Source organism: Staurois parvus, unplaced genomic scaffold (genome assembly GCF_062004578.1).
Source record: "Staurois parvus isolate SC_StPar_1 unplaced genomic scaffold, SC_StPar_1.0 ptg000381l, whole genome shotgun sequence".
NCBI classification, from domain to species: Eukaryota; Metazoa; Chordata; class Amphibia; order Anura; family Ranidae; genus Staurois; species Staurois parvus.
Genome location: NW_028318177.1, coordinates 606,711 through 634,144, shown reverse-complemented (window position 1 = coordinate 634,144; position 27,434 = coordinate 606,711). Strand labels below are relative to the sequence as shown.

General features: G+C 43.8%; 1 protein-coding gene across 1 annotated transcript in view; it reads right to left on the bottom strand.

The window, feature by feature from the left end:
• Positions 1 to 6,229: 6,229 nt before the first annotated feature.
• Positions 6,230 to 27,434, bottom strand: part of HDC (histidine decarboxylase) — a 35,360-nt gene continuing 14,155 nt past the window's right edge. Inside the window, exons 6-12 of the mRNA XM_089685701.1 lie at positions 26,279 to 26,422; positions 23,661 to 23,727; positions 23,384 to 23,546; positions 19,297 to 19,387; positions 14,480 to 14,578; positions 8,271 to 8,372; positions 6,230 to 8,178 (exon numbers count right to left, since the gene is read on the bottom strand). Coding sequence (XP_089541827.1) covers positions 7,492 to 8,178; positions 8,271 to 8,372; positions 14,480 to 14,578; positions 19,297 to 19,387; positions 23,384 to 23,546; positions 23,661 to 23,727; positions 26,279 to 26,422 — 1,353 coding nt within the window. The 3' untranslated portion in view covers positions 6,230 to 7,491. The remainder of the gene's footprint in view (positions 8,179 to 8,270; positions 8,373 to 14,479; positions 14,579 to 19,296; positions 19,388 to 23,383; positions 23,547 to 23,660; positions 23,728 to 26,278; positions 26,423 to 27,434) is intronic.

Genomic DNA, 27,434 nt, shown 5'->3' with positions numbered 1-27,434 from the left:
AGGAATGTTTCCAACACCTTGTTGAATCTCTGCCATGAAGAATTAAGGCAGTCCTAAATGCAAATGGGGGCCCAACCTGGTACTAGCAAGGTGTACCTAATAAAGTGGCCGGTGGGTGTATGTATGGACTTCACTTCAGAAACAGGTCCTCATCACTGATGGTTACACCCAAGAGGCATTCTGGATCCCACCCTATAGATCCAGGACATCTCTCAAGTGCTTAAACATGACAGTTGGAGAACATCTGTATTGTAGGCCCCAATATTGCTCCCCAATTCTGATTCTTAAAGGCGAAGGGTTCACCCTACATATCACAGGGAACACAGGAGCAGCTCTACCACATACAACACATAGCAGGTGTTGCAATTATTAATAAATTATAAATGGGATATTTGTCTCCTGGTAAAGGGATCTAAACTTTCTGGTGTTCCTGTGCACCCTGCAATTACGACAGATTTGTAACCCCACATTTTAAAGGAGAGAGAGAGGAGAGATAGAGAGACCTCTTGGACCTCTGTTCAGGTCATTGGGAGGTCTGCTGTTCGATTGGATGCTGCCATCCGGACGACCCCTATGGCCATCTTTAGTGAGGGCAGTGTTTATAAAAAGCACGGTCTCACTACCGTTGACATGCATTTTTGGGTATGGCTAGGTTAGGGACAGGAACCCATTGGTCAAGGAGAGTGCGCCTAGCATAGGGAGAGATTCTAGAGGAGGAGGGACAGCATTGGGTTCCGGCTTCAGAGTTTAAAAGGGTAACCTTTCTGCTACTAATCTCTGCTGCATCTGCCTTCCAGCTGCCCAGGTGCTGCCATTTTTGAGTCGCTGCATAGACCCTGTTATTGTATGTTGGAAGGTTCTGAAAATACAACTCCTACAATTCCAACCACTGTGTGTGCTGTGCCTTCCTCTGGGGTGCCTACCGCCCAGCCACCCCTACAGACTACAAGGTGACAGCATAGAACCTAGCGTGAGTGCTTTGCAGTTTAACTTTTGGCAACAACTCACTAGTATTTCACAAACACAGATGCTGTCCAGCTGTCTAGCGTGTCCAAGCATTTTCTGTATGAGCATGCTGGAGATATGGCATCTTTTTATTTTTTACAAATACGGCTGCCTCCATACAGACACAGTAGAGAACAAGGTATGACAAGTCAGTAATGGGTAGAAGACCACATACAATAACTAGTCCTTTGTGCTCTGCTTGTCTTTTTTGGGCACAGCTTCCAGAGTTCAGTTCCTTTATATGTATCAGTCAAGTGATTTCTCTTCTTCTTACGATCTATTTTGCACCGACGGGTATCTTGATTATTATTATTATTATACAGGGTTTATATTGCTGCAACATTTTGTGCAGCCCGTTAAAACATAAGGGCAGACAGTACAATTATAATACAATTTATTACAGGAGGGATCAGAGGGCCCTGCTCAGTAGAGCTTACAATCTAAGAGGGAGGGTCCAGAGCTACAAAAGGTAATAACTGTGGTGGATGAGCGAATGGAGAAAATACATGTACAGTTGTTAGGTGGGGGAATGATTGGCTGTCCTGTGATATGCTGCATGATGCTTAAATGTGCATTGATGCGGAAAACATCTAAAATTTCAATAAACCATATTTTTCATTCTGCACACACTGTATGATTGTTTCAGTTTATTATGCACCCCAAACATACAAATTCCATTTACAATTCAGTACATTACAAGAACATTATGTAATTCAGAGTTAAACTGCATTTGTTTTCAGATTCTAAATTAAAATGACATTGATTAGACAATAACAATGATACAACAATGATAATCACTGACCCTTATTGTGATACTACAGTAAAGGATATTTTGTTTTCTTTGCTAAAAAAAAAAAAAAAGAAGGTATGCTTACCTGCTCTGTACAATATTGCACAGAGCGGTCTTTTACATCCTTTTTGGCAGTCTCCTGCCAGAGCTGTCCGCTACTTCTTCCACTTCTTGCTTAGCAAGCCATGTACTATGGTGGACACCCGTGCTGGCACTTTCCTGAGCCAAGCTGTGTGTGTCCATCAGGGGCGGACTGACAACTCATGGGGCCCCCGGGCAATAGGGGATCATGGGGCCCGTGTCCTTGCCCAAACTCAAAAAAGCCTATGAAAAAGGTACCAGGGGCATCTCATGGGGCCCCCTACTGACCCCGGGCCCTCGGGCAGTGCCAGAGTTTCCAAATGGTCAGTCCGCCCCTGGTGTCCATAGAAACATACAGTGCTGGTAAGCCACACCCCTGCTCTCTCCTCACATGAGTTTGACAGACAGCTGCAGGAACCTATGCCCTCAGGGTCTCCTGTGAAAGCCGAAAGAGAGGAGAGCGGTGCTGCAGCTGGGATGCCGCTGGAGCGGTTAGAGGACTCAGGTAAGTGTTTAGGGATGGGGGGTAGAACAGGTAGTGGGGTTTTTTTCTACAATAATACAGAGGATGCATAAAGATAAAAAACCTTTTGAGTTTAGAGCTACTTTAACCTCTTAACCACTCCAACCAAAGTCCCAACGCTAACCATAAACTGCAGGCAAAATGTTTCCTATCATGAATAAACTAGAGGTGAAATAAATGAATGGGACTAAAACATTGGTGTCTATTTACGAAGAACCAAAGGATAACCACTGGTGTAGTTTGGCCCAAGTGCCATCACTCTTGATGGACTGCTTGGTCTGCATGTACATGTGATGAAACATCTAAACAAAGGCATGCAAATGAAAAAAGATAAAAAAAATTCATATACCATACACTATCACTACACGTAATAATAATTATTATCAGTTATCACAATACACCATTGTGGTCCAGAATGGTTTGCTTCAGTATTAACGCAAACTGTGCCTGAAATACAGAATTCTCGATAGATAACTGAGCACAGAAGTAGAGGTCACTGCGCTGTGGTTGCAGAGGTAATGATGTAAGTGTGCCCAGGAATACTTGCTTATGGCCCAGTGTGAGTGCAGACCAGACGGTGACTGGTAAGGGGGGACTATGGAACTCAGGCACAGTTCAGTACAACTGGGCCCAGTGTTAGTGTACCCTTACACAAACCTTGATCGAAATAGCAATAGGACGTTCAGGTGGGCCTACCATCCATTCAAGTGATAATCTGGATTTGCAAACCTGCTCCATAAAAAAAATAAAAATAACCCTTTAATCCAACTGGTTTGAGAACAGCTCTACATTTCTTTTCCTTGTTGGGGAGGTTTATTTTTTATTTTTTTTGTGAAAACAGACAGTTGTGCATTTTTTTTTCAGATGGAAACCAGTTTTTATCTTGTAGGCGTTTTTTGACCTTATAACTTGCAGCAATTGAACTTTTACAAATATGTAGATACAGTATGTTCGGAACGTTGATGATCATTACACTTTATTTACGTTGTGCTGCTCAGCCCTGTTGTGCATTTTAATTTCGAACAAAGCACGAATTATCCTCTGGTGCATTTTAAAGAGCCCTCTGGAATTAATTTATTCCAGGCTCTTTCCCAATGCAGAAGAGATCTAGTCTTGCTGTAACAAACACAAATGTGAAAATGCACAGTGATACACACAAAACTGAAGGCAATTCTATATATAGAAAGATAAACAGGGTCATCGGGGAAAATATATTCTTGGGGAGGTGAAGATGAAAGTAGTTATTTTTAGGAAAGAAATTGCCAAGTTTCTAAATCTCTGTTTCATGCAACCATTGTCTAGCTCCATCTGCCAAATCTGTAAATGTCAGCAGAAACATACTGCATATATGTTATATTGGATATTATGTTCTCTAACTTGTAAGCATGTACACTCGCTGGCCACTTTATTAGGTACACCTCTTCAATTGCTTGGTAACACAAATTGCTAATCAGCCAATCACATGAAAGCAACTCAAAGCATTTAGGCATGTAGACATGGTGAAAATTACTTGCTGAAGTTCAAACTGAGCATCGGAATGGGGAAGACAGGGGATTTAAGTGACTTTGAATGTGGCATGGTTGTTGGTGCCAGACAGGCTGGTCTAAGTATTTCAAAAACTGCTGATCTACAGGGATTTTCACACACAACCATCTCTAGGGTTTACATAGAACGGTCCGAAAAAGAGAAAATATCCAGTGATTGGCAGTTGTGTAGATGAAAATGCCTTGTTGGTCTAGGTCTCAGCAGAAATTGGCATCCTAACTATTCATTTCGGGTTAAACGTGCTATAGCTCAAGCTTGGAGAACCCCTTAGGTTGTCTTCAAGGGGGTGAAGAGCCAGATGAATGCTATGTTGATCAATGAACAGATGTCTAGCGTTCTTCACGATTCTCACCCGAGATTCCTTAAGGTTTGGGAACCTTGGATACGTTATTCCCTGCCATCCCTGCCTCCTACTAGCTATGGCCTCTTATAGTCGTTGCCTGTGCTAGCCCTGGATCCGTGACTTTTCTAGTCATCCACTCTTCTGTGTTTTCTCCCTCAATCTTTCTTCCTTTCTTATTTCATTCTGTTCTTATTTTTTCTTTTTTTTATCAGTTTGGGTTTTTTTCCCGTATGTTCTGGGCTGATACTTCTTGGTAGGGGTTTTTCCTCTTTTTTTTTCGGTAATATTATGGATTGCTACTGCTACTATTTGGTTCGGCTTTTTGACGTCCCTCCTTGTTGTGATTGGACGTTCCATTATTTGGTTAATACACCCTACTGATTTGTATATGCTTATGTATGCTATTGTTCTGCTCTGCCCCTGCGTGGGCATACCATGAGCTTGTTGTATTATAAAAACAAAAACTTCTTTAATAAAAGTATTGAAATAGAAAATGCCTTGTTGATGTCAGAGAAGAATGGGTAGACTGGTTGCTGTGACATTCAGATGGTAGGGTCAGAATTTGGCGTTAACAACATAAAATCATGGATCCATCCTGCCTTGTATCGATGGTTCAGGCTGGTGGTGTAATGGTGTGGGGGAGATTTTTTGCACTAAGCAAAGTGTACCTAATAAAGTGGCTGGTGAATGCATAATTCAATATATCACAAAGGGCATTTATGTGGCAAAAGATAATTGTAGATTGGTTATAATGCATTGGTTACAGACCCCTTTTTCTTGTACCTGGTTCACAGGCTGAAACCAATCAGTGTTCCAGACCTGGCATCCCATGTATGCATCTAACTCTATAAAGCCACAGGACCTTATGCCTCCATTAAGTAGTTAGAAAGTGCCCACTAGCAGGATTAATGCTGCCTCCTTAAAGAAGAAGTTCAAGAATTTACTTTGGGCCAGGTAGGCTTAAAAACAATGTTCAGATTCCATCTCCATGTGGTTAATGATGAATCTATAATTCACGGATGTAGCCAGTGGTGTATTTAGGTTTCGTGCTGCCCTAGGCAACAGAAAAATCGCCTGACCCCATGGACATGACCAACACCCCCCCTTGCCCCTTCCGTGGAGAGAGCCTGACATTGACCAACAACACCCCTGCAACCTATCTGGGAGAACCTTCCACTACCCCCCCCCCCCCCAGTGATAGAGAGAAAGACACCCATCTTCACAGCTTTGGACATCCCCGGGAATGATTGTCAGGCTCTACATACATTATCAAGCAGCCCGCAGCCTCTCTCGGATCCCACCTGGTTCCCATAGTGCACGTGTCCCTTCTTCCATCCCTTCTTCTGGGGGGAGGTGCTGCCCCCCAGAAAAATGCCGCCCTAGGCAAGTGCCTTGTTTGCCTTTGTGTAAATAAGCCCCTGGGTGTAGCCTTAACTACATACAGTAAGTGGCGTCCTCTTTTGGTGGCTTGCCCTCTGTGCACTAATTACAGTCAATCGCTCACTCCCTCACCTAATCTATTCAGGATTAGCCTTTTATTTTTTTCAGTGAATACAAGGCATTTGCTGGTTGGCTGAGGAGTAGATTGTGATGTCATCCAACCCTTCTCTCCTTCTTAGCCAACGAGAGAACACCTTATATCCATTGAAAAAATACAAGGTATCTCCTGAATGGCAGAGGTTGCGGGAGCGAGCAATTCTTGTTTTCAGTGCACAGAGGAGGAGGATGTCTCCCTAACGGGGACACATATACAGCAATAAAAACCTGTCAGATGTTCTAATCCCTCCTATTCCACAAACTATAGTGATACTTTAAATCTCTACAAACACTGCAGTGCTCTGCGCAACATTATTTAGCAGTATCTTTCCACCATTCTGGAAGCAGAGAGCAACAATCAGGCACACTTGTCAGTTTAGGAAAAAAAAGACAATACATCACCATAGAAAGTGCTAAATGTTTATTGTGCTTTTATTTCTTGAAATTAGACATAAATTTGGTACTTTTAAACTTGAACAGAAAATATAGAGAAATATGGAGTACATAATCTGTGATTTCATGAATCATATAAAGGTTTACTTAAAGTAGTGAAAAGAAGCCATTTGTCAGGCATGGATATCATACTGCCAGGAATTAGATCAGTGAAATAAAATTATTTTTTTACATTTGGCAAAAATATATATTCATTGAGTGCTTACTTTACTTCATTTTACTTTGGGCATTAGGTATATAACTAGCTTTATTATAAATATATACCAATGTACATGTTTCATAAAACCTCATAGGAGACATGGTAATAAATTAGATTGCATATTCAGATTGCATTTATTGGTGCTTATTAAATGCGCATATACATTCTCTACACTACATTTAAATGCCAGTTCTTTCAGTCATGTATCTATTCAAGCTAAAATGTAGCTATTGCCTATGCACGCTGTTGTCAGCCATCTTGTATGTTGTTGAGGGGTATTTCTGCCATGAGCAGAAATTTGACTCAGGCAGGAGCCTGCAGTAACAGCATTGGGTTACTGATGTAACTTATTTCATTTCACCAGCTGCTGCCTCCAAACAAAGCAGAGGACAGTAAGGAAAAAGAACAAGCTTCATGTAGCTGCCATTTTCCACCAGTATGCTGAGAACATCTCCAACGATCTCAGCATATGGTGAAGTTAGCTACATTATCACATTAGGGCCTTTGCACACAGGGCCATCAAGCTGTAACGTGTCCATCCCGGCACTTTAGTCCTGCATTCTGGTACCTTGTTCCTGAATGCACAGGACCCTAAATGCTGGTACGGCTTGGTGCAGCATTCACCCCTGTACAAGTGCAGCCTGACATACTTTGACAGGTTGCCTACAGAGGGGCTGTACACTTCGCCTGGTTCCCCTAAAGTGCCAGGAGGGATGCACTGCAACTGGATAGCCCCATGTGCAAGGGGCCTTGGGAGTAATCATTTACTGCTTGTCTTCCTTCATTGTTTTCTCCAGTGGATAGATGAGTGGTCATTTTGGTAGAAATTTTAAATCTTGGTTCATACGGAACCTAGGCCAGGAATGGAAAATAGGTCGGCCCAATATCTCAAAGGAGCAGCTTGTTATTGAGTTAGAAATCAATAGGTTGTGTTTTAACCCATCTTATAAGTTGACTGACTTGCATATAAGCAACAGACACATTGAATATGAAGCCACCGGTGACCTTCAGGTATACTACACAAGGGCTTGTAGAGGGCAACAGGGCAGTTTGAGGCCACATTGAATGCTAATTTCTGGAAAGCTGGGCATACTGTAGAACTTGATTAATTTCCTGAAAGCATTTTTCTCTAAAATCATGACCTTTCCTGGCAGCTTGGACAGAATGCTACCATCCTTCTGAAGTTCAAATTGGGGGACAATCTTATCAATTAATTTCTCTCTAGGACTATTATGAACAGGAACACTATTACAGCTAAGAGATCGGGCAGTCTTTTTCTTATCATGTGTAGGCCAGTATCGGTACTTAAAAGACATTGGTCTATGTTTGCTAGCCACTGGAACACTCTCAGGGAAGCAGTCATCAAAGGGATCCAAGTCATCTTCAGATATCTGCTCAACCCAATCTTTAGGGTTAAAACCTCCATGTTTGGGCTGCACAGTGATCTCCTGGTCCTTTTCCATCATTGTCTCTCTGTGTAACTGGTGGCAATCACTGGGCATGGCACTGTGATGTCGATTGGTGACATTTATTGCAGCTTCGCTAATAAGGTTCCAGTCACGCTGAATGTCTTCCCTGGTGGTGAACTGAGAGGTGACGGTGAAACGAATAATAAACATGTCATTGATTGTGGCTGGTACAAGGAACATATTTCCTGACTTGGTAAGTTCTGCTAGTACTTGTTCCGTGAGAACATTTGGGCCCTGTAATACAGACAAAAAAAAATTAAGTTAATCCAGGCCTAGTCATCATTGTAATTTCCATACTGAAACACTAAAAACACAGATTTGCTTACCTTAAGGCGGAAGACAACCAGGCCAAGATGTCGCTTAGCAGGAACTTCAAACAACTGGTCAGCTTTCACCAAAGATTCAAAGTATTTGGCCATTTCGGTTCCCTGAAATCATGAATACAAATGTTGAATGAAAACAATTTTTTTCCTACAGGGCAATCCAGACCATGCCACAAAACATTGTAGCACAGAACCCCAGCGCACAAAGAGACTCTTTCAGTATAAAAAATTTGCTGCTGTGCACCAGTGTAATACACCAACATACAAAAAATATAAATAAATAAACAGCGCAAATCAAACAACTCATTCAGTACATGTTACAAATAAAATTGTAGTGAAAATAACCAATTTAAATAAAGTGCCAAAAAATATTATATTAGTGTCCACAAAAAATATATGCATAAAGTCCTTTTATCCCAGAAAAAACATAGGTATAATGATTTCTTCCAAAAAACAGTGCTTCCACCATCCACCAGTGTGAAATCAAAATCAACCGCACGCACCAGATATTGGTGAGTTATGTGCCTTTTAGAATTTAAGGGATCCTAAACCCCCTCTATATCCTCCAGAACTCCTAAATCACTTTGCAGGGCTGCACATTTTATGCCCAATTCATGCAAAACTCCACGTAATCCCAAGGGGTTCACATACTTTTTCTTGCAACTGTATATATATACATATACAGGTGAAACTCGAAAAATTTGAATATCAGTAATGCAACTTAAAAGGTGAAACTAATATATGAGATAGAGTCATTACATGCAAAGCAAGATAGTTCAAGCCGTGATTTGTCATAATTGTGATGATTATGGCTTACAGCTCATGAAAACCCCAAATCCACAATCTCAGAAAATTAGAATATTACATGCAATCAATAAAACAAGGATTGTACATAGAACAATATCGGACCTCTGAAAAGTATAAGCATGCATATGTACTCAGTACTTGGTTTGGGCCCCTTTTGCAGCAATTACTGCCTCAATGCGGCGTGGCATGGAAGCTATCAGCCTGTGGCACTGCTGAGGTGTTATGGAAGACCAGGATGCTTCAATAGCGGCCTTCAGCTCTTCTGCATTGTTTGGTCTCATGTCTCTCATCTTTCTCTTGGCAATGCCCCATAGATTCTCTATGGGGTTCAGGTCAGGCGAGTTTGCTGGCCAATCAAGCACAGTAATCCCAAGGTCATTGAACCAGGTTTTGGTGCTTTTGGCAGTGTGGGCAGGTGCCAAGTCCTGCTGGAAAATGAAGTCAGCATCCCCATAAAGCTCGTCTGCGGAAGGAAGCATGAAGTGCTCCAAAATCTCCTGGTAGACGGCTGCGTTGACCCTGGACTTAGTGAAGCACAGTGGGCCAACACCAGCAGATGACATGGCTCCCCAAATCACCACAGACTGTGGAAACTTCACTGGACTTCAAGCATCTTGCAGTGTGTGCCTCTCCATTCTTCCTCCATACTCTGGGTCCTTGGTTTCCAAATGAGATGCAAAAGTTGCTCTCATCAGAAAAGAGGACTTTGGACCACTGAGCAACAGACCAGGTATGTTTTTCTTTAGCCCGGGTAATACGCTTCTGACGTTGTTTGTTGTTCAGGAGCGGCTTGACAAGAGGAATACGACATTTGAAGCCCATGTCCAGGATCCGTCTGTGTGTGGTGGCTCTTGATGCACTGATTCCAGCCTCAGTCCACTCCTTGTGAAAGTTCCCAACACTTTTGAATGGCCTTTTCCTGACAATCCTCTCCAGGCTGCGGTCATCCCTGCTGCTTGTGCACCTTTTTCTTCCACACTTTTCCCTTCCACATAACTTTCTATTAATGTGCTTTGATACAGCACTTTGGGAACATCCAAATTCTTTTGCAATTACCTTTTGAGGCTTTCCCTCCTTATGGAGGGTGTCAATGATGGTTTTCCATTCCTACTGAACCAGACCGAGAGACCATTTAAATGCTCAGGGACCTTGTGCAGGTGTTATGGCTTAATTAGCTGATTAGAGTGGGACACTTTGAGCCTAGATAATTGCACCTTTTCACAATATTCTAATTTTCTGAGATTGTGGATTTGGGGTTTTCATGAGCTGTAAGCCATAATCATCACAATTATGACAAATCACGGCTTGAACTATCTTGCTTTGCATGTAATGAGTCTATCTCATATATTAGTTTCACCTTTTAAGATGCATTACTGAAATAAATGAACTTTTGCACGATATTCAAATTTTTTGAGTTTCACCTGTATATATATATTGCAGATGTCAGCCTAAACAATGCAGAGAACAAAGTGAACATGCAACATCCTGTTGAAATCCACCAGATTTCAGTTTGTTTTTGTGAGATAGCACAGAGGGAAGCTGCCATTTCTCAGTTCTGAGGCAGTGCAGCTGTTATGGAGCAGTGTTTCTCAACCTTTTTTTTCATTACAGGCACCCCTTTCTAAAATGTAAAAAACTAAACTAACAGTTTTACATAATGCAGTGATATACACACCCAACATTAGAGTTGATTTATTCTTCCAAAGCAAACACATCATTACACCCTGGTACTGTCTAGTATTCCTATGTTTCTCTTCCCCCAGTGCTGATGGAGAGGGATGGGGAAGGGGCAAACAAGGATGCTGTGTAGGCGCCCAACGTCCTCTTTATCAGCCAATGATGTCATTGGTTGTTAGGATGTCAGCAGCTAGAAGGTTGTAATGGTGCACAATAAAAACTTGTGGCTTTGTGTAACTAAAGGAAGACTTGATCCACCCGCTGGCTTAGATACAATGTTTTGTCAATTTTTAGGTGTTGTATGAAGCCACCCCTGGAGAAACATAAAGGCACCCCAGGTCTGGTTGTAAAAGTCTGTTATAGACTGACAACTGGCATGTAGCTCAGATTCATAGAAACGATCAATGCCTAATGCACAGCGAATACAACATGCTTGTTTTAATCTGGCACCATCTAGTGGTGATTTATTTAATTACTATGGAACATGTTTAGCAAATTGTACTACAATCTGTGTCAGTGGTGTACTGAAAACCAGGGGTAGGCGACCTTAAAGAGGTGGAGCTCTACCTGAACTACATGGAGAAGTCAAAGATCACTGGGCACAGTGTGGCCTCCTTACACCTGATTTTCACTTCTAATTACTGTACTAACATGTCACAATCACGTGCTTTGCACAACAATCATGGGTTTAAATCAGGTAGTAAGGAGGCAACATATCACCACCTGTCAAACACACCCGGGTCACTTTTCACATACTTGCCAACAGCCATGAATTGCCTGGGACAGTCCCGAATATTGGACCAATGTCCCGCTGGAAGCTTGTCCCGGGCAGAATCCCGAATTTTTGGATCTGTCACGGACAGCTGACATGGACCGTATAGACACACCCAGACCACTCCCCTCTAGGAAGTCAGGTGGTGCACTCCTCTTTACATGATTGGCCAGTATTAGTGAGGGGAGTGGCTAGCCGACGGTGACCATGCCAGCCCACGTTCAGCCGATCACTTCCGGGAGCATGTGAGGAGGCAGAGGAAGCAGTGGAGGGAGCAGACAGCATGGACACACTGTCACAGTGGCTGCGGACCGGCCAGATGCTGATCAATAGTGTAGCAGGTGTAGAGTTGTGTGTGTGTGTGTGTTTGGGGGGGGGGGGTGCAGAGTTGTGTGTGGTGTGTGTGCGGGGGGGGGCGGGGTGCAGAGTTGTGTCTGTGTGTGTGTGGGGGGGGGGGTGCAGAGTTGTGTGTGGTGTGTGTGTGTGTGGGGGGGGGCGGGGTGCAGAGTTGTGTCTGTGTGTGTGGGGGGGGGGGGTGCAGAGTTGTGTGTGGTGTGGGTGTGTGTGGGGGGGGCGGGGTGCAGAGTTGTGTGTGTGTGTGGGGGGGGGGTGCAGAGTTGTGTGTGTGTGTGGGGGGGGGGGGTGCAGAGTTGTGTGTGTGTGTGTGGGGGGGGGTGCAGAGTTGTGCGTGGTGTTTGGTGTGTGTGTGTGTGGGGGTGCAGAGTTGTGTGTGTGTGTGTGGGGGGGGTGTTTGCGTGGAGTGTGTGTATTCGGGGGGGGGGGTTGAGTTGGGTGTGTGTGGGGGGAGGTGTAGATTTGTGTGTGTGTGTGTTGAGGGGGGGTGCAAAGGTGTGTGTGGGGGGGACATAGTTGTGTGTGCAGTATGGTGGCACATACTGTGATATTTAAGGTGGAGCATCTGTAATATTTATGGTGGCACATACTGTGATAGTTATGATGGAGCATACTGTACTCTGACTATCCCTTGTACCATGTCTGCAGTCTCTGACCATCTCCTGTACTAATAGCAGTAATCTCTAGCAACCAATCAGTGAGAGGTAATGTGCTGTAACCTCTAGCAACCAATCACTGAGTGTGGACCAGTTCTTTATGTTTATATAAATTTTTTTTAGTTAAGTCTATGTGTGTGTTTGTTTTTTGTGCTGTTGGGGTGGAGAGCAAAATTGTATGGGGAAGCCCAAGGAAATCTCAGACTCTATTTAACCACACCCCCTTTAAGCCACACCCAACATTTAGCGTAATTTAAGCCACGCTTACTTTTTGGAGCGGCGCGGTGCGCCGTTCATATTTTTACCCCCAAGCCACACCCACAATTGATGCCCCCTAATTTACATATTGCTCCTCCTACACTGGCTTTCTGGACATACAATAAAAAAAGTGTCCCTAAATTTTTTTTGGGATACATTCGCAACTATGTTTTCAGAGGAAAACTCTCACTTGTGAATGAGCCCTTAGTTGCATTCGGCAGTGGCACCCTTAGGTCTCGTTCACACGTAAAGTGTGTGTGTGTGTGTGTGTGTGTGTGCGCGTGCGTGCGTGCGTGCGTGTGTGTGTGTGTGTGTGTGTAAACCATGCGGTTTAATCACAGTTTTACCGCCCCAATCCCTACCCCCTTTAGCTGCTGAGGCAGCAGCCAAAGGTGTACCCATGCCACAGCAGGAATTAGACACCCTGTTACTTTTGGTGGGTGCTACCGCCTGACAATTGCGACCCATTCAAATAAATGGGACCACTCTGCAAGTGCCCCCCCCCCCCCCAACTGCATGATTCTGCAGGGTCCAAGGGGTTAAAGCAGGTGGTGAGAAATAAACACAATGCTGCCTGCTTTAACCCCTTGTTTGCTGTACTGTACAAGGTTGCAGGGCACTTGCAGAGTGGCCTCATTCACCTGGGTCATGCTCAGCAGGAGTAACACCCACCAGCCATGACAGGGAATACAGTATAACTCCTGCTGTGGCTGTGACATGTGTACACCCCTGGCCACTGCAGCTAAAGGGTGTGCGGTTGGGGCAGGAGGGGTACAGGAGTTTTGCTGTGATTTCAGAAAGTGCACCGAATCCACAGGATCTAATAGACGTCTATGAGTAAGTGCAGCAAATCCGCAGGAAAGCTGCAGGTACACCGTTCTGCACCCGCGGTGTGGGTAAACCGCAGAGCATGAGTGTGAAAGCAGCCCTATAATATTACGCCCAGCGTATTGCTTCACACTGACCTGAAGATCTTCTTTCCTGTTGGCACCACCCTAGAGATGCTAGCCTGGGTAAGAGGTGGAGTGCAGTTGGTATCACTCCGCATGGGACAGGAGCCGGCACTACAGAGGAGGCATCGGCTTATGCATCCCTTGTTCCCTATTACAGCTCCAACTTTACACGTACTCTCTCTGCACTGCACTCTGTTTGATGCTCTGGTATGGCGGATCAGCAAGCCCAGACCGTGATCTACCAATCACCTGGCCGTGAGCTACTGGTAGATTGGGATTTATGGGTTTCTGACCCCCTCAAAACGGTTTTACATGCCCATGCAAGTCTATAGGAATGCAAAGCCTGCTTGAAGCAGGTCAAACGCAGGTCAGAAGGAGGTCAACTACATGCCAAATGCACCTGTCAGCAAGTTCTGAATAATCTTGGATCAAAGTGTCTTGGACCAAAGTCAAACTAATGTCACTGACCAGCCAACAATCCACTTACACAGACCCTCATAAATATTATTTACAGTATATAGCCACTGCACCAGCTCTCCCATAATACTGGTCTATGTTTGAAAAACATTAAAAATGTCTGGCAACTGATCGGTTCTAGAACTTCTGGTTCTACTCAGTACATCTTTCTTTATCATGAAATGGCTGTTCTATAGGAGCATTCTAATTTTTTTGGCATTGTGTTGGCTGACAGGTAGACTGCTACAAGCACAGGTTAGTAGGGTATTCTTTACTCACATGTCTGATGTGTGCCTGAAGATTCTTTATTCCAAAGGAACGAATCACAAACCAGAGCTTTAGGGAGCGGAAGCGTCGACTTAGAGGAATCTGCCAATGCTTCATTGTCAAAGAAAAAAAGAAGAGCTGAGTTTATCGACTTTATCTCAGTGCTAGAAAAATACATAATATGTCAAAACAACTGAAATGTTGCTGGTTTGTTACTAATAGAGATACATGCAAAGGAATCTTTGATGTCACCAGGGCTTTTTTTCTCAAAGATTAGGTTCAGGTACTCCCCCCTTCTGAGTTACCTCTTGTCTCTGACCCCCTACCCACCTCAGAACACCGTCCCTTGATTCCACCCCCTACCCACCTCAGAACACCGTCCCTTGATTCCACCCCCTACCCACCTCAGATCACCGTCCCTTGATTCCACCCCCTACCCACCTCAGATCACCGTCCCTTGATTCCACCCCCTACCCACCTCAGATCACCGTCCCTTGATTCCACCCCCTACCCACCTCAGATCACCGTCCCTTGATTCCACCCCCTACCCACCTCAGATCACCGTCCCCTGATTCCACCCCCTACCCACCTCAGATCACCGTCCCCTGATTCCACCGCCTACCCACCTCAGATCACCGTCCCTTGATTCCACCCCCTACCCACCTCAGATCACCGTCCCTTGATCCCACCCCCTACCCACTTCAGATCACCGTCCTTTGATTCCACCCCATACCCACCTCAGATCACCGGCCCTTGATTCTACTCTCTACCCACCTCAGAACACCGTCCCTTAATTCCACCCCCTACCCACCTCAGATCACCGTCCCTTTGTTTCCACCCCCTACCCACCTCAGATCACCATCCCTTGATTCCACCCCCTACCCACCTCAGATCACCGTCCCTTGATTCCACCCCCTACCCACCTCAGATCACCGGCCCTTGATTCCAGCCCCTACCCACCTCAGATCACCGGCCCTTGATTCCACCCCCTACCCACCTCCGATCACCGTCCCTTGATTCCACCCCCTACCCACCTCCGATCACCGTCCCTTGATTCCACCCCCTACCCACCTCAGATCACCGGCCCTTGATTCTACTCTCTACCCACCTCAGAACACCGTCCCTTAATTCCACCCCCTACCCACCTCAGATCACCGTCCCTTGATTCCACCCCCTACCCACCTCAGATCACCGTCCCTTGATTCCACCCCCTACCCACCTCAGATTACCGTCCCTTGATCCCACCCCCTACCCACCTCAGAACACCATCCCTTGATTCCACCCCCTACCCACCTCAGATCACCGACCCTTGATTCCACCCCCTACCCACCTCCGATCACCGTCCCTTGATTCCACCCCCTACCCACCTCCGATCACCATCCCTTGATTCCACCCCCTACCCACCTCAGATCACCGGCCCTTGATTCTACTCTCTACCCACCTCAGAACACCGTCCCTTAATTCCACCCCCTACCCACCTCAGATCACCGTCCCTTGATTCCACCCCCTACCCACCTCAGATCACCGTCCCTTGATTCCACCCCCTACCCACCTCAGATCACCGGCCCTTGATTCCACCCCCTACCCACCTCCGATCACCGTCCCTTGATTCCACCCCCTACCCACCTCCGATCACCGTCCCTTGATTCCACCCCCTACCCACCTCAGATCACCGGCCCTTGATTCTACGCTCTACCCACCTCAGATCACCGTCCCTTGATTCCACCCCCTACCCACCTCAGATCACCGTCCCTTGATTCCACCCCCTACCCACCTCAGATCACCGTCCCTTGATTCCACCCCCTACCCACCTCAGATCACCGTCCCTTGATTCCACCCCCTACCCACCTCCGATCACCGTCCCTTGATTCCACCCCCTACCCACCTCCGATCACCGTCCCTTGATTCCACCCCCTACCCACCTCAGATCACCGGCCCTTGATTCTAATCTCTACCCACCTCAGATCACCGTCCCTTGATTCCACCCCCTACCCACCTCAGATCACCGTCCCTTGATTCCACCCCCTACCCACCTCAGATCACCGTCCCTTGATTCCACCCCCTACCCACCTCAGATTACCGTCCCTTGATCCCACCCCCTACCCACCTCAGAACACCATCCCTTGATCCCACCCCCTACCCACCTCAGATCACCGGCCCTTGATTCCACCACCTACCCAACTCCGATCACCGTCCCTTGATTCCACCCCCTACCCACCTCCGATCACCGTCCCTTGATTCCACCCCCTACCCACCTCAGATCACCGGCCCTTGATTCTACTCTCTACCCACCTCAGAACACCGTCCCTTAATTCCACCCCCTACCCACCTCAGATCACCGTCCCTTGATTCCACCCCCTACCCACCTCAGATCACCGTCCCTTGATTCCACCCCCTACCCACCTCAGATTACCGTCCCTTGATCCCACCCCCTACCCACCTCAGAACACCATCCCTTGATTCCACCCCCTACCCACCTCAGATCACCGTCCCTTGATTCCACCCCCTACCCACCTCAGATCACCGTCCCTTGATTCCACCCCCTACCCACCTCAGATCACCGGCCCTTGATTCCACCCCCTACCCACCTCCGATCACCGTCCCTTGATTCCACCCCCTACCCACCTCCGATCACCGTCCCTTGATTCCACCCCCTACCCACCTCAGATCACCGGCCCTTGATTCTACTCTCTACCCACCTCAGAACACCGTCCCTTAATTCCACCCCCTACCCACCTCAGATCACCGTCCCTTGATTCCACCCCCTACCCACCTCAGATCACCGTCCCTTGATTCCACCCCCTACCCACCTCAGATTACCGTCCCTTGATCCCACCCCCTACCCACCTCAGAACACCGTCCCTTGATTCCACCCCCTACCCACCTCAGAACACCGTCCCTTGATTCCACCCCCTACCCACCTCAGATCACCGTCCCTTGATTCCACCCCCTACCCACCTCAGATCACCGTCCCTTGATTCCACCCCCTACCCACCTCAGATCACCGGCCCTTGATTCTACTCTCTACCCACCTCAGAACACCGTCCCTTGATTCCACCCCCTACCCACCTCAGATTACCGTCCCTTGATCCCACCCCCTACCCACCTCAGAACACCATCCCTTGATTCCACCCCCTACCCACCTCAGATCACCGGCCCTTGATTCCACCCCCTACCCAACTCCGATCACCGTCCCTTGATTCCACCCCCTACCCACCTCCGATCACCGTCCCTTGATTCCACCCCCTACCCACCTCAGATCACCGGCCCTTGATTCTACTCTCTACCCACCTCAGAACACCGTCCCTTAATTCCACCCCCTACCCACCTCAGATCACCGTCCCTTGATTCCACCCCCTACCCACCTCAGATCACCGTCCCTTGATTCCACCCCCTACCCACCTCAGATTACCGTCCCTTGATCCCACGCCCTACCCACCTCAGAACACCATCCCTTGATTCCACACCCTACCCACCTCCCAGTACTGCCGCTTTTTGAGAATACAGAACAAGTATAATTTTTTGATAAGTTATTTTTATGAAATTTGTTAATAACAATAAATGCAGAAAAATAGATCCCCTGCAGCCAGCAACAATAAGCCCCCCAGCAACAATAGATCCCCAGAAAAACAATAACCCTCAGCTACAACAGATCCCTTCACAACAAAATTACCCCCCCCCACCACAACAAAAGATCCACCCTAGCAACAATAGATCCCTGCTATCAACAGCAGAACTTCCAGCAGCCAGCAACAATAGACTCCTTCCTCAAAAGTAGATCCCTTCCAGCAACACTCGCCCCCCTGCAACAATAGATCCCTTACAGCAACAATAGACCCCCTGCAACAATAGACCCCCCAGTAGCCAGCAGCAATAGACTCTCCTTGCCATTACATACACTCAGTGCTGGAGGTGCCAGAACTATGTTCCTCCGCGTTCCCGCTGAAAAAAAACCCCTAGATGTCAGTATAAAATGATATGTTGCTGCAAGCTTTCAAACACCTCGCTGATGGGTGTGGGCTCTTCATTTTCCATACCTTCATCTAAACATGCCACAGTATGACTAACATGTCAATCACTTTTTCAGACATTCATCTGACAATGACTATGTGGTATGTAGTATTCATAACCTACCACTTACAGTGACCACCTCAGTGCCAAATACTTTACTGCACTAAAAATAGATGATCTGATTTCCTCTGCCACAACAATCTTCATCTGCTTGGTAAAAGGACAGGGAACTTCACATTTGCTTAGGCTGTCGAAATTCGACCGATTTATGTCTGAAAATTGGGCCTAAGAATAATCGTCCGATTGTCACTCTGTTAGTGGGTCAATGGCTCTGGCCGATTTTCGTGGTTCTTCCCCTTTTCGGTGATCGGGCATGTTGGAAAGTTCGTGAAAAACTACCAATTTTTGATTTAATGATGGTCAAATCTTACGATCGTTTTTCCAAAAAGAATATGCGCATGAGCCGTGACCTGGAAGGGACAGAAGTTTCGCCTGTTATATAGGGTGCACTTTATGACTTGGTTGGCCGATTTTCGAAATCACTGATGACACCATTGGATTACCGAGAGAATGACGTTTTCGATTTTTGGATAAAAAAATTGCTCGGAATTCGAACCATGTATGGCCTGCATTAGACCTACCAGGCAACCAATCTGAGCCACAAGATAGCAATTATAAGTATTGCAATGATTAACACTTGACAGCTACCAGTGTGAGAAATAAAAATCTGGCACTGATTCCAGAAATTTACAATCAATTTTACAAAATCGTATGCCTGATTAAGGATCCTTTCTTTCAATGACATAAAAAATGCTTACCATGAAATCAGTTGCAGCTCCACTATTGGCATGTCGGAGGTAGATGGGGTCAACGCTGAAAGTTTGCTGCAGCTTATATTTATCTCTGACCCTGCCGGAATAAAGGAGATGTCAGCTGGTGTCTGTCTGAGCAAAGAGTTCAAATGTGTGCCACCCTAAAGCGGTTTAATCGTTATTGAGAGGACAGTTGAATATGCATCCATCTACCATCAGTGTACTGAGCTGTCAAGTGTACAGTTGAGCGGATAGTGGTGTGGTGGAGATCGGAGAACATGAAGCCAGTGTTGGCGTATCAAGGGGGGGGCAAAAGCAATCATTTGCCCTCCTCAGCTGATCACAGCTAAACCTTCCTCCATCTAGACATGTGCAATATGAAAACATTTGTTTCGTTTCGATTCAGTATTTGACTCATTTCGTTTCATATGATTAGTTAAATTCGTTTAATTGGTTTTTCAGAATTTGTTTTGTTTATTTGAATTCAATTCGAAATTTTGAATGGATTTGAACATAATTCCAAAGGATTCTAAAACAATTCTAATGGATTTGAAAACAATTCTAATGGATTCGATAATAATTCTAACAATACAATCCATAATCCACAATCCATGTGTGTTTTTGATGGTATATGGACTAAATGAAGAGTTGCGTGAACATATCGGAAATTTCTATTTCAGCTAAATTTTCACAGTGCCTTTGTTAATCACTACTCATGTCACAATAGCGCAGCTCACAGTTTTTTGTGAAGTATTTTAGTCTTTTCTAATCTATTCTATTCTTTTCTATTATTTTATATTCTATTCTAATGTATTCTGTTCGAATTCAAATTCATTCTATTCAAAACTCGAATTTTGGAAAGCAGTTATATTCTTTCTATTTTATTCTATTCTATTGTTTTTCTGTACTATATTATTCTATTCTATGACTTTCTATTATAATCTTTTCTATTCTATTCAAATCTTTTCTATTCTATTCTAATCTTTTATTTTCTATTCTAATCTGATTCTAATCTGTTCCTTTATTTTCTGTTCTATTTTGCGCTATTTTACTCTATTATTTTTTATTCTATTCTAATGGATTCTATTCTTTTCTATTACATTTTGTTGTGTTTTACTATATTATTTTCTACTGTACTCTGTTCTATTCTTTTGTTTTCTATTCTGTTTTTTTTTCCACAATTCTTTTCTATTCAATTCTTTTATTTTTTGTTCTATTTTATTCTATTCTTGTTTTAAAATTCGAATTTGAATTGGTTTTAAAATTTGTTATCGAATTTGAATTGGTTTTCGAATGTATTTTCGAATTCAAATTGATTCAAATTTAGTTTCGTTATTTCAGATTCATTTAAATTTGTTACTATTGTATGGAAAGTTTGTCCGAATTTTGATTCGGAAAGGAAGCGAACTGCACGTTTACGTCCATTAATGTTTGTAGGCAGCTTTATACGGTGTTAGTCCATGTACATGTTTTCCTGTACAATAAAAGCAGAATGATGCTAGGCAGAATAACATAAAGGTATTCCCCACTGCCATCTATATCTATGCAGCAGGGTCTCGTATCGGGATCCCCCGGGCATAAGCTTGCTAATAATAAGTATGACTTTTCCTAGATATAGTTGTGGCTAGGAGACAGGTAAGCAGATGAAAACTGAAATGTAAGCTGATGTTTTAAAATGTGGATTCCGAATTGCAGGTGTCATGTTCCTGTAATATTGAGCACAGGCCATGCTAGCCAATATATTCATGAGAAGATTCCCCTTTTTTACAGCTGCACATATGGTGTACATGAAGGAATCTGATTGTTCAGTAATTAACCATGAGACCCTCGACAGCATCCTTTGTACATACAATTAATTATGTCTATGAACAATCTACGCTTGAGAAAATGTTTCTAATCATATCAGTCTTACCAAAAAGGTGAACAACCAGTCAATCTGACCAGTCACTAATGATTAGGGATGCACCGAAAAAAAATTTTTAATTTTTATATCAGTGAGTACGAGTACCGATACTTTCAGTCAAGTACTCGCCTATACCGATTACTGATACTTTGCAGTGCTATTTGCGTTAATAGGTGCAAAGGATAGCATGCAATTTGAACATGAATGCGATTTCTGTCCAAATCGCATGCAGTTTCCCCACTGCTCCTGTGTGAACCCAGCCTTTTCATAGCCCGAGTTCACACAGGAGCGATGCAGGAAACCTCCCTGCAGGCATTCCATGCTGAGTCTCAGTGGCACCAGAGGAGAGAAAGTAGCAGGGGTTTGAAATACCTGACGCTTTCTTTCCTCTCCTTGCAGCAATGACAGTTCAGGCTAGACAGCATCTGATTGGTCAGCACCATCCATGTGACAGTGCTGACCAATCAAAAGTCCTCTAGCCCAAACTGTCATCGCTGCAAGAAGAAAGAAAGAAAGTGGCAGGGATTTCAAATCCCTGCTGCTTTCTCTCCTACCACTAAGACTCAGAATGTGATGCCTGCAGGGAGGTTTCCTGCACCACTCCTGTGTGAACTCAGGCTATGACAAGCCTGGGTTCACACAGGAGCAGTGAGGAAACTGCATGCAATTTGGACAGGAATCGCATTCCTGTTCAATTTGCATGCTAATCTTTGTGGTGCAACTTGCACCCATTAACGCAAATCGCACTGCAAAGTATCAGGGTATCGGGAGTATTTTCCCAAAATACTTGGTATCAGTGCATCCCTACTAATGATGCCCATGATCCACCAATATGATAATTCACAATCTGCCCAAAGGGAAACCATCACACAATACTGCTGAAAAAGCTCATATTTCCATTAAAATCTGCCTGAGCGTGGCAGGTATAGGACACCGTAAGAACTTTACAGTTTCATTTCACAGAATAGCATCAGGGTTCATTTACTAAAACTGGGGAGAGCAAAATCTGGTGCAGTTGTGCACTGTAGCCAATCAGCTTCTAACTTCAGCTTGTTCAACTGAGTGTTGACAAAAAAAAACCCCAAAAAACTGGAAGCTGATTGGTTTCTATGCAGAGTTGCACTAGATTTTGCACTCTCCAGTTTTAGCAAATCAACCCCGATGTATTCAACACAAAGGGGCTGATTCATGAAAACCAATCAGAATTCTTGCTCATTTTTTCCATAATATGCAAAGCCTTATTGATTCAACAAGAAAGTTCCTCCTGCACTTAAATGAAGTGGTAACTATATATTAAAGCGGCCAACACTCTAAACTGGTACCTTTTCAGGTAGTGTAATATAATCATAGAAAATAGTGCAGCGCTAAAAAGATCATAAATCTAATAAATAATACTTAAATAAATACATAAATACATAAACCATGCAAAGACCAAACAAAGAAATAATAAATAGTGATAAGATCAATATTGATCTATTTAATGTCCAAACTCTCTAAAGTGCCCAAAAATGCGTACTGAGGTCCTCTCCAAGGCCTCTTTAAAGCGAAATCAAATACCACACAAATACATTTGTGTAAACAAACAACCCCTCAACACCTCCTACATCAGTGGGTCAATGATGAATCCCCTATATGTGGGGAAATAACACACAAAGTGACTCGTGCAAAAATAAATTAATTCAATTTAAATCCAGTGACCAAACTAATAAATAATTACAAAATGCAGCCATATAATAAGGAAAAAAATCTATCAAAAATAAAAAATAAAAATATTGCAATTATAAAGTCTCTAAAATGTCCATTATTCTTCCAATAAATTGTGCTTCAAAAAACTTCCCTGCAGAGTGAAAACTTGTGAGAATTGTGATCGTGTATACAGACACATCCACAGTGGCTAAATTGCCCCCTCACCTCCTTTTAGCGACCTTATTGATTGCTGCTGGCTACAGCTCCAATAATGTGCTCATTTTATTTTATTTTTTTAAATCAGCCCCATTGTATGTTAAATACAAACATTCTGATCCATATGTAATTGTAATCTGCAGTTCATGGAATTAAATAACTTATTTATAAGGATGGTGCACTAATCAAGCTTTAGTTCCTTGAAAGGTACTAAGAGAACATTATATACCCTGATTCTTTACTATTATTATTTATGCTTTTTGTATTACGATAGTACAGTAAACTCACCAGAAAGCAGTGCAATCAAAATGAACCATCATCCACTTTGATGGATTGAATGTAAAAGAATCAGCGTAGTCCACTCCATTAAGCAGTGACCTGAACTCAGGACAGAGAAAGGCAGTGCCAGCGTATGCAGCATCAATGTGAAGCCACAGTCCTTCCTTAGCACCTAGTCAGTAATATTATACAAGTGTGTTAGGGGTAAACAAAGGCACATATGCATTTACTATCTATGCCATAGAAACTTCAATGATTCATTAACATCAACAGCAAACTAACTTACAGACTGGACCCAACTCTGCAAGGTTGTCAAAAGCACACACACCGGTCGTACCCAGCGTTGCACAAACCTGTAATGAAACCGTCAAAAGATTTTAGGTTTTTTTAATAACTCTCATTAAAATAGTTATAGTGCAAGATAAATGTCCTCCTCAGTAATGTGGTCAGAAAAGGCCGCTGATGGCTTATATTTATTGCAATGTATCACCTATAAGAAGAGAATGTTGGGTGTGACTGATTGTGATCTAGACAAATGCAGCTGAAGATCTGCATGCTGCCATAGCCTGTGTGTGCCCACATGGAAGAGAAATATATTTCCAAAATATTTCGAAAAAAAATTATATATGTGACATACTGTATATTTTAATATATTGACCTATGCTAATATATTTTAACATGTATTTTAAAAAATTTAAATTTAAATATATTTTCTAAAGTCATTGTAACATTTATTTTTACATGTATTTGTAAATGCATTCCAAAAATCTAGATTAAATGTATTTTCAAAGACACATACAGTTGTGTCCAAAATTATTCAACCCCCACTGAAATTGAGTGTTTTGGCCAGTTTGACATTGCTTTTGATCATTCAGTCATCTTGCTTACATTTACATTAAAGAGGCACTTGTAGGTCAGACAAATATAACATAACAGTTATAATGAAATAACCACAAATGTCTTTTCTGTGCTCACAGCATTATCAGTTTTATTCAACCCCCAAGTGACATTCAATCTTAGTACTTAGTACAGCATCCTTTTACAGTTATAACAGCTTTTAAACGTGAAGCATAGCTTGACACAAGTGTCTTGCAGCGATCTACGGGTATCTTCGCCCATTCTTCATGGGCAAAGGCCTCCAGTTCAGTCACATTCTTAGGCTTGCGCACTGCAACTGCTTTCTTTAAGTCCCACCAGAGGTTCTCAATCGGATTTAAGTCTGGTGACTGCGATGGCCACTCCAAAATGTTCCAGCCTTTCCTCTGCAACCATGCTCTAGTGGACTTGGAGGTATGCTTGGGATCATTGTCCTGTTGAAAGGTCCAACGTCTCCCAAGCCTCAGGTGTGTGACGGACTGCATCACGTTTCCATCCAATATCTCCTGGTACTGAAGAGAATTCATGGTACCTTGCACACGCTGAAGCTTCCCTGTACCTGCAGAAGCAAAACAGCCCCAAAGCATGATTGACCCTCCACCATGCTTCACAGTAGGCAAGGTGTTCTTTTCATCATAGGCCTTGTTCTTCCTCCTCCAAACATAGCGTTGATCCATGGGCCCAAACAGTTCTAATTTTGTTTCATCAGTCCACAGAACACTATCCCACAACTTTTGTGGTTTGTCCACATGGCTTTTGGCATACTGCAGTCGACTCTTCTTATTCTTTGGAGACAGCAAGGGGGTACGCCTGGGAGTTCTGGCACGGAGGCCTTCATTACGCAGTGTGCGTCTTATTGTCTGGGCTGAAACTTCTGTACCCACATCTGACAAATCTTTTCTCAGTTCCTCAGCAGTCACACGGGGACTTCTCTCCACTCTACGCTTCAGGTAGCGCACAGCAGTCGAAGTCAGCATCTTCTTTCTGCCACGACCAGGTAGCGTTTCAACAGTGCCCTTTGCCTTGAATTTGCGAATGATGCTTCCTAAGGTGTCTCTTGGTATGTTTAACATCTTTGCAATCTTCTTATAGCCATTGCCCTTCCTGTGAAGAGAAATCACCTCTTCTCTTGTCTTCCTGGACCATTCTCTTGCCTTCACCATGTTTGTAACCACACCAGTAAATGTCTAGAAGGAGCTGAGTATCACAGTCATTTTAAAGCTGCCTAATTGGTGCTTATTATGCTTGATTGCTGCTCGGTGACATCCACAGGTGTTTTCAATACCTGATGGAAAGCACCTGTATGAACCTCTGTTCTTCAGAGTGGTAGTCTTTAAGGGGTTGAATAATTGTGGCAATGAAGAAACCACATAAGAACCATTTACTACTGTATTACATAAACAATTGATGTCATTTTAGTTGCATTTGGGTAGTTACAACGTCCTTGTAGGATTTGATTCTGAATACAATTCCAAATGTACACTATAGTCCCTAAACCCCTTTACAGCATTGGGGGTTGAATAATTTTGGACACAACTGTATTTGAAAATGTATTTTTAAAAATATTTTTCATATATTTTTTAATATATAAAAAATGCATTTCAACATACAGTATAATATATATATATATATATATATATATATATATATATATATAACATTTTTAAATATATATTTGAAATATATTGAATACGGCCAAAATATTTAGGAAGAATATTTTTAAAATATATTTTTCTGCCACGTGGGTGTCGCCAAATTAACCACATTTTAAGCTAATTTTTTGGGTGTGAGAGTTCAAGATCAAGAATATTGCACTAAATCAATGCAGGGCAGATGATGATACAAAAAATAAAGATGCATAAAAATGTAATCCCTTTTTGAAAATCTATTAATATTCCCGTAAATCAGTTGTTCTGATTATAGATTTTGCAAAGATGTCACAGTAGCTCCTTTAAACAGTCAGTCACCTTAACAAAGAAGAAACACCTACTTAAACCACTTTTTATAGAAGATATTAGAGAAACTCACAAAGACAGGAACAAGCCCTCGTTTTCGATCTTCTTCCACTGCAGCCTGCAATGTTTCTCCACGAAGAGAGAAGTTTTCATCTACTGGCAAGAACCGGACTTTTACCAGAGAAATTAAGCCAGCTTTTTCCACTGAAGAATGAGCCTGAGAAAGCAACCAACGAGTTATTTTGTGAAATCATAGCCATACTGTTAAAGCAGACTTGAGGCCCAGAATGGTTTATTTTAGGTTTTGGATATAACTGGGAAGAGATGGATGTTTTGTTGCTCTTGCACCGCTGAAAGGGCTTCCATCTTCACCGATCTTCCTTCTGGGTACACTTGCTCCTGCCGTCTGACTGGCTGAGCCACGATGATGAGTGGGAGTTACATCCACAGCACAGAGCTCTGAAGGGACAGCACAAGTTTGCCGTCCATTTCAGAGTGCATGCGCCGGTGACGTTACCAATTGCAGCCGTGTTAACATCTCCAAAACAGTGCAAGTTTAGGCGATATTTACTGTACCTACAGATAAACCTTATTCTAGGCTTACCTGCAGGGCTGGTGCTTCCACTAGGCAAACTAGGCAGCCGCCTAGGGCACACTGCCATCTAGGGGCACCTGGGCGCAGCACAGGCCGCCACTCTCTTTGTGTGGCCTATGGACCTCTAGTGAAGTCCTCATTTCACTGCAGAGTCCCCCTCTTATCATACACAGGGAATGATGTATCTGTACTCTGCACAATTGTCTCACAGCCTGTCCACACACATGACCATTTAGTGTATATATATATATATATGTGCATGACAGTATTCAATGAGGCAGTGAAGTGTCGACTCCCCCTAGGATGGGAAGTGATGACATTAGTCCAGGACCCCAGACGGTCAGCAGTCTCTGATTGGGGGATTGATCCGTACATCTCTGGTACACACACGATCCTCCAGCTTAAACAGGGAGCAGGCTAGTGACTGAATGGGACATGTCCAGTGCTGGCTGCACCTTCTACACAGCTGGAGCCAATCAATAGGCAGGGGTGCGCTCTGGTTGCAGGGTTAACCCCTATAGTGCTGGGAGGCCGCCTATCCTCATTGAGAATCGCAGCCTGGACTTCACACCCCGGCAAGAGTCATGAGAGGTGATCCAAGCCTAGGAGGATGGCAGGTCATGATGATGACAGG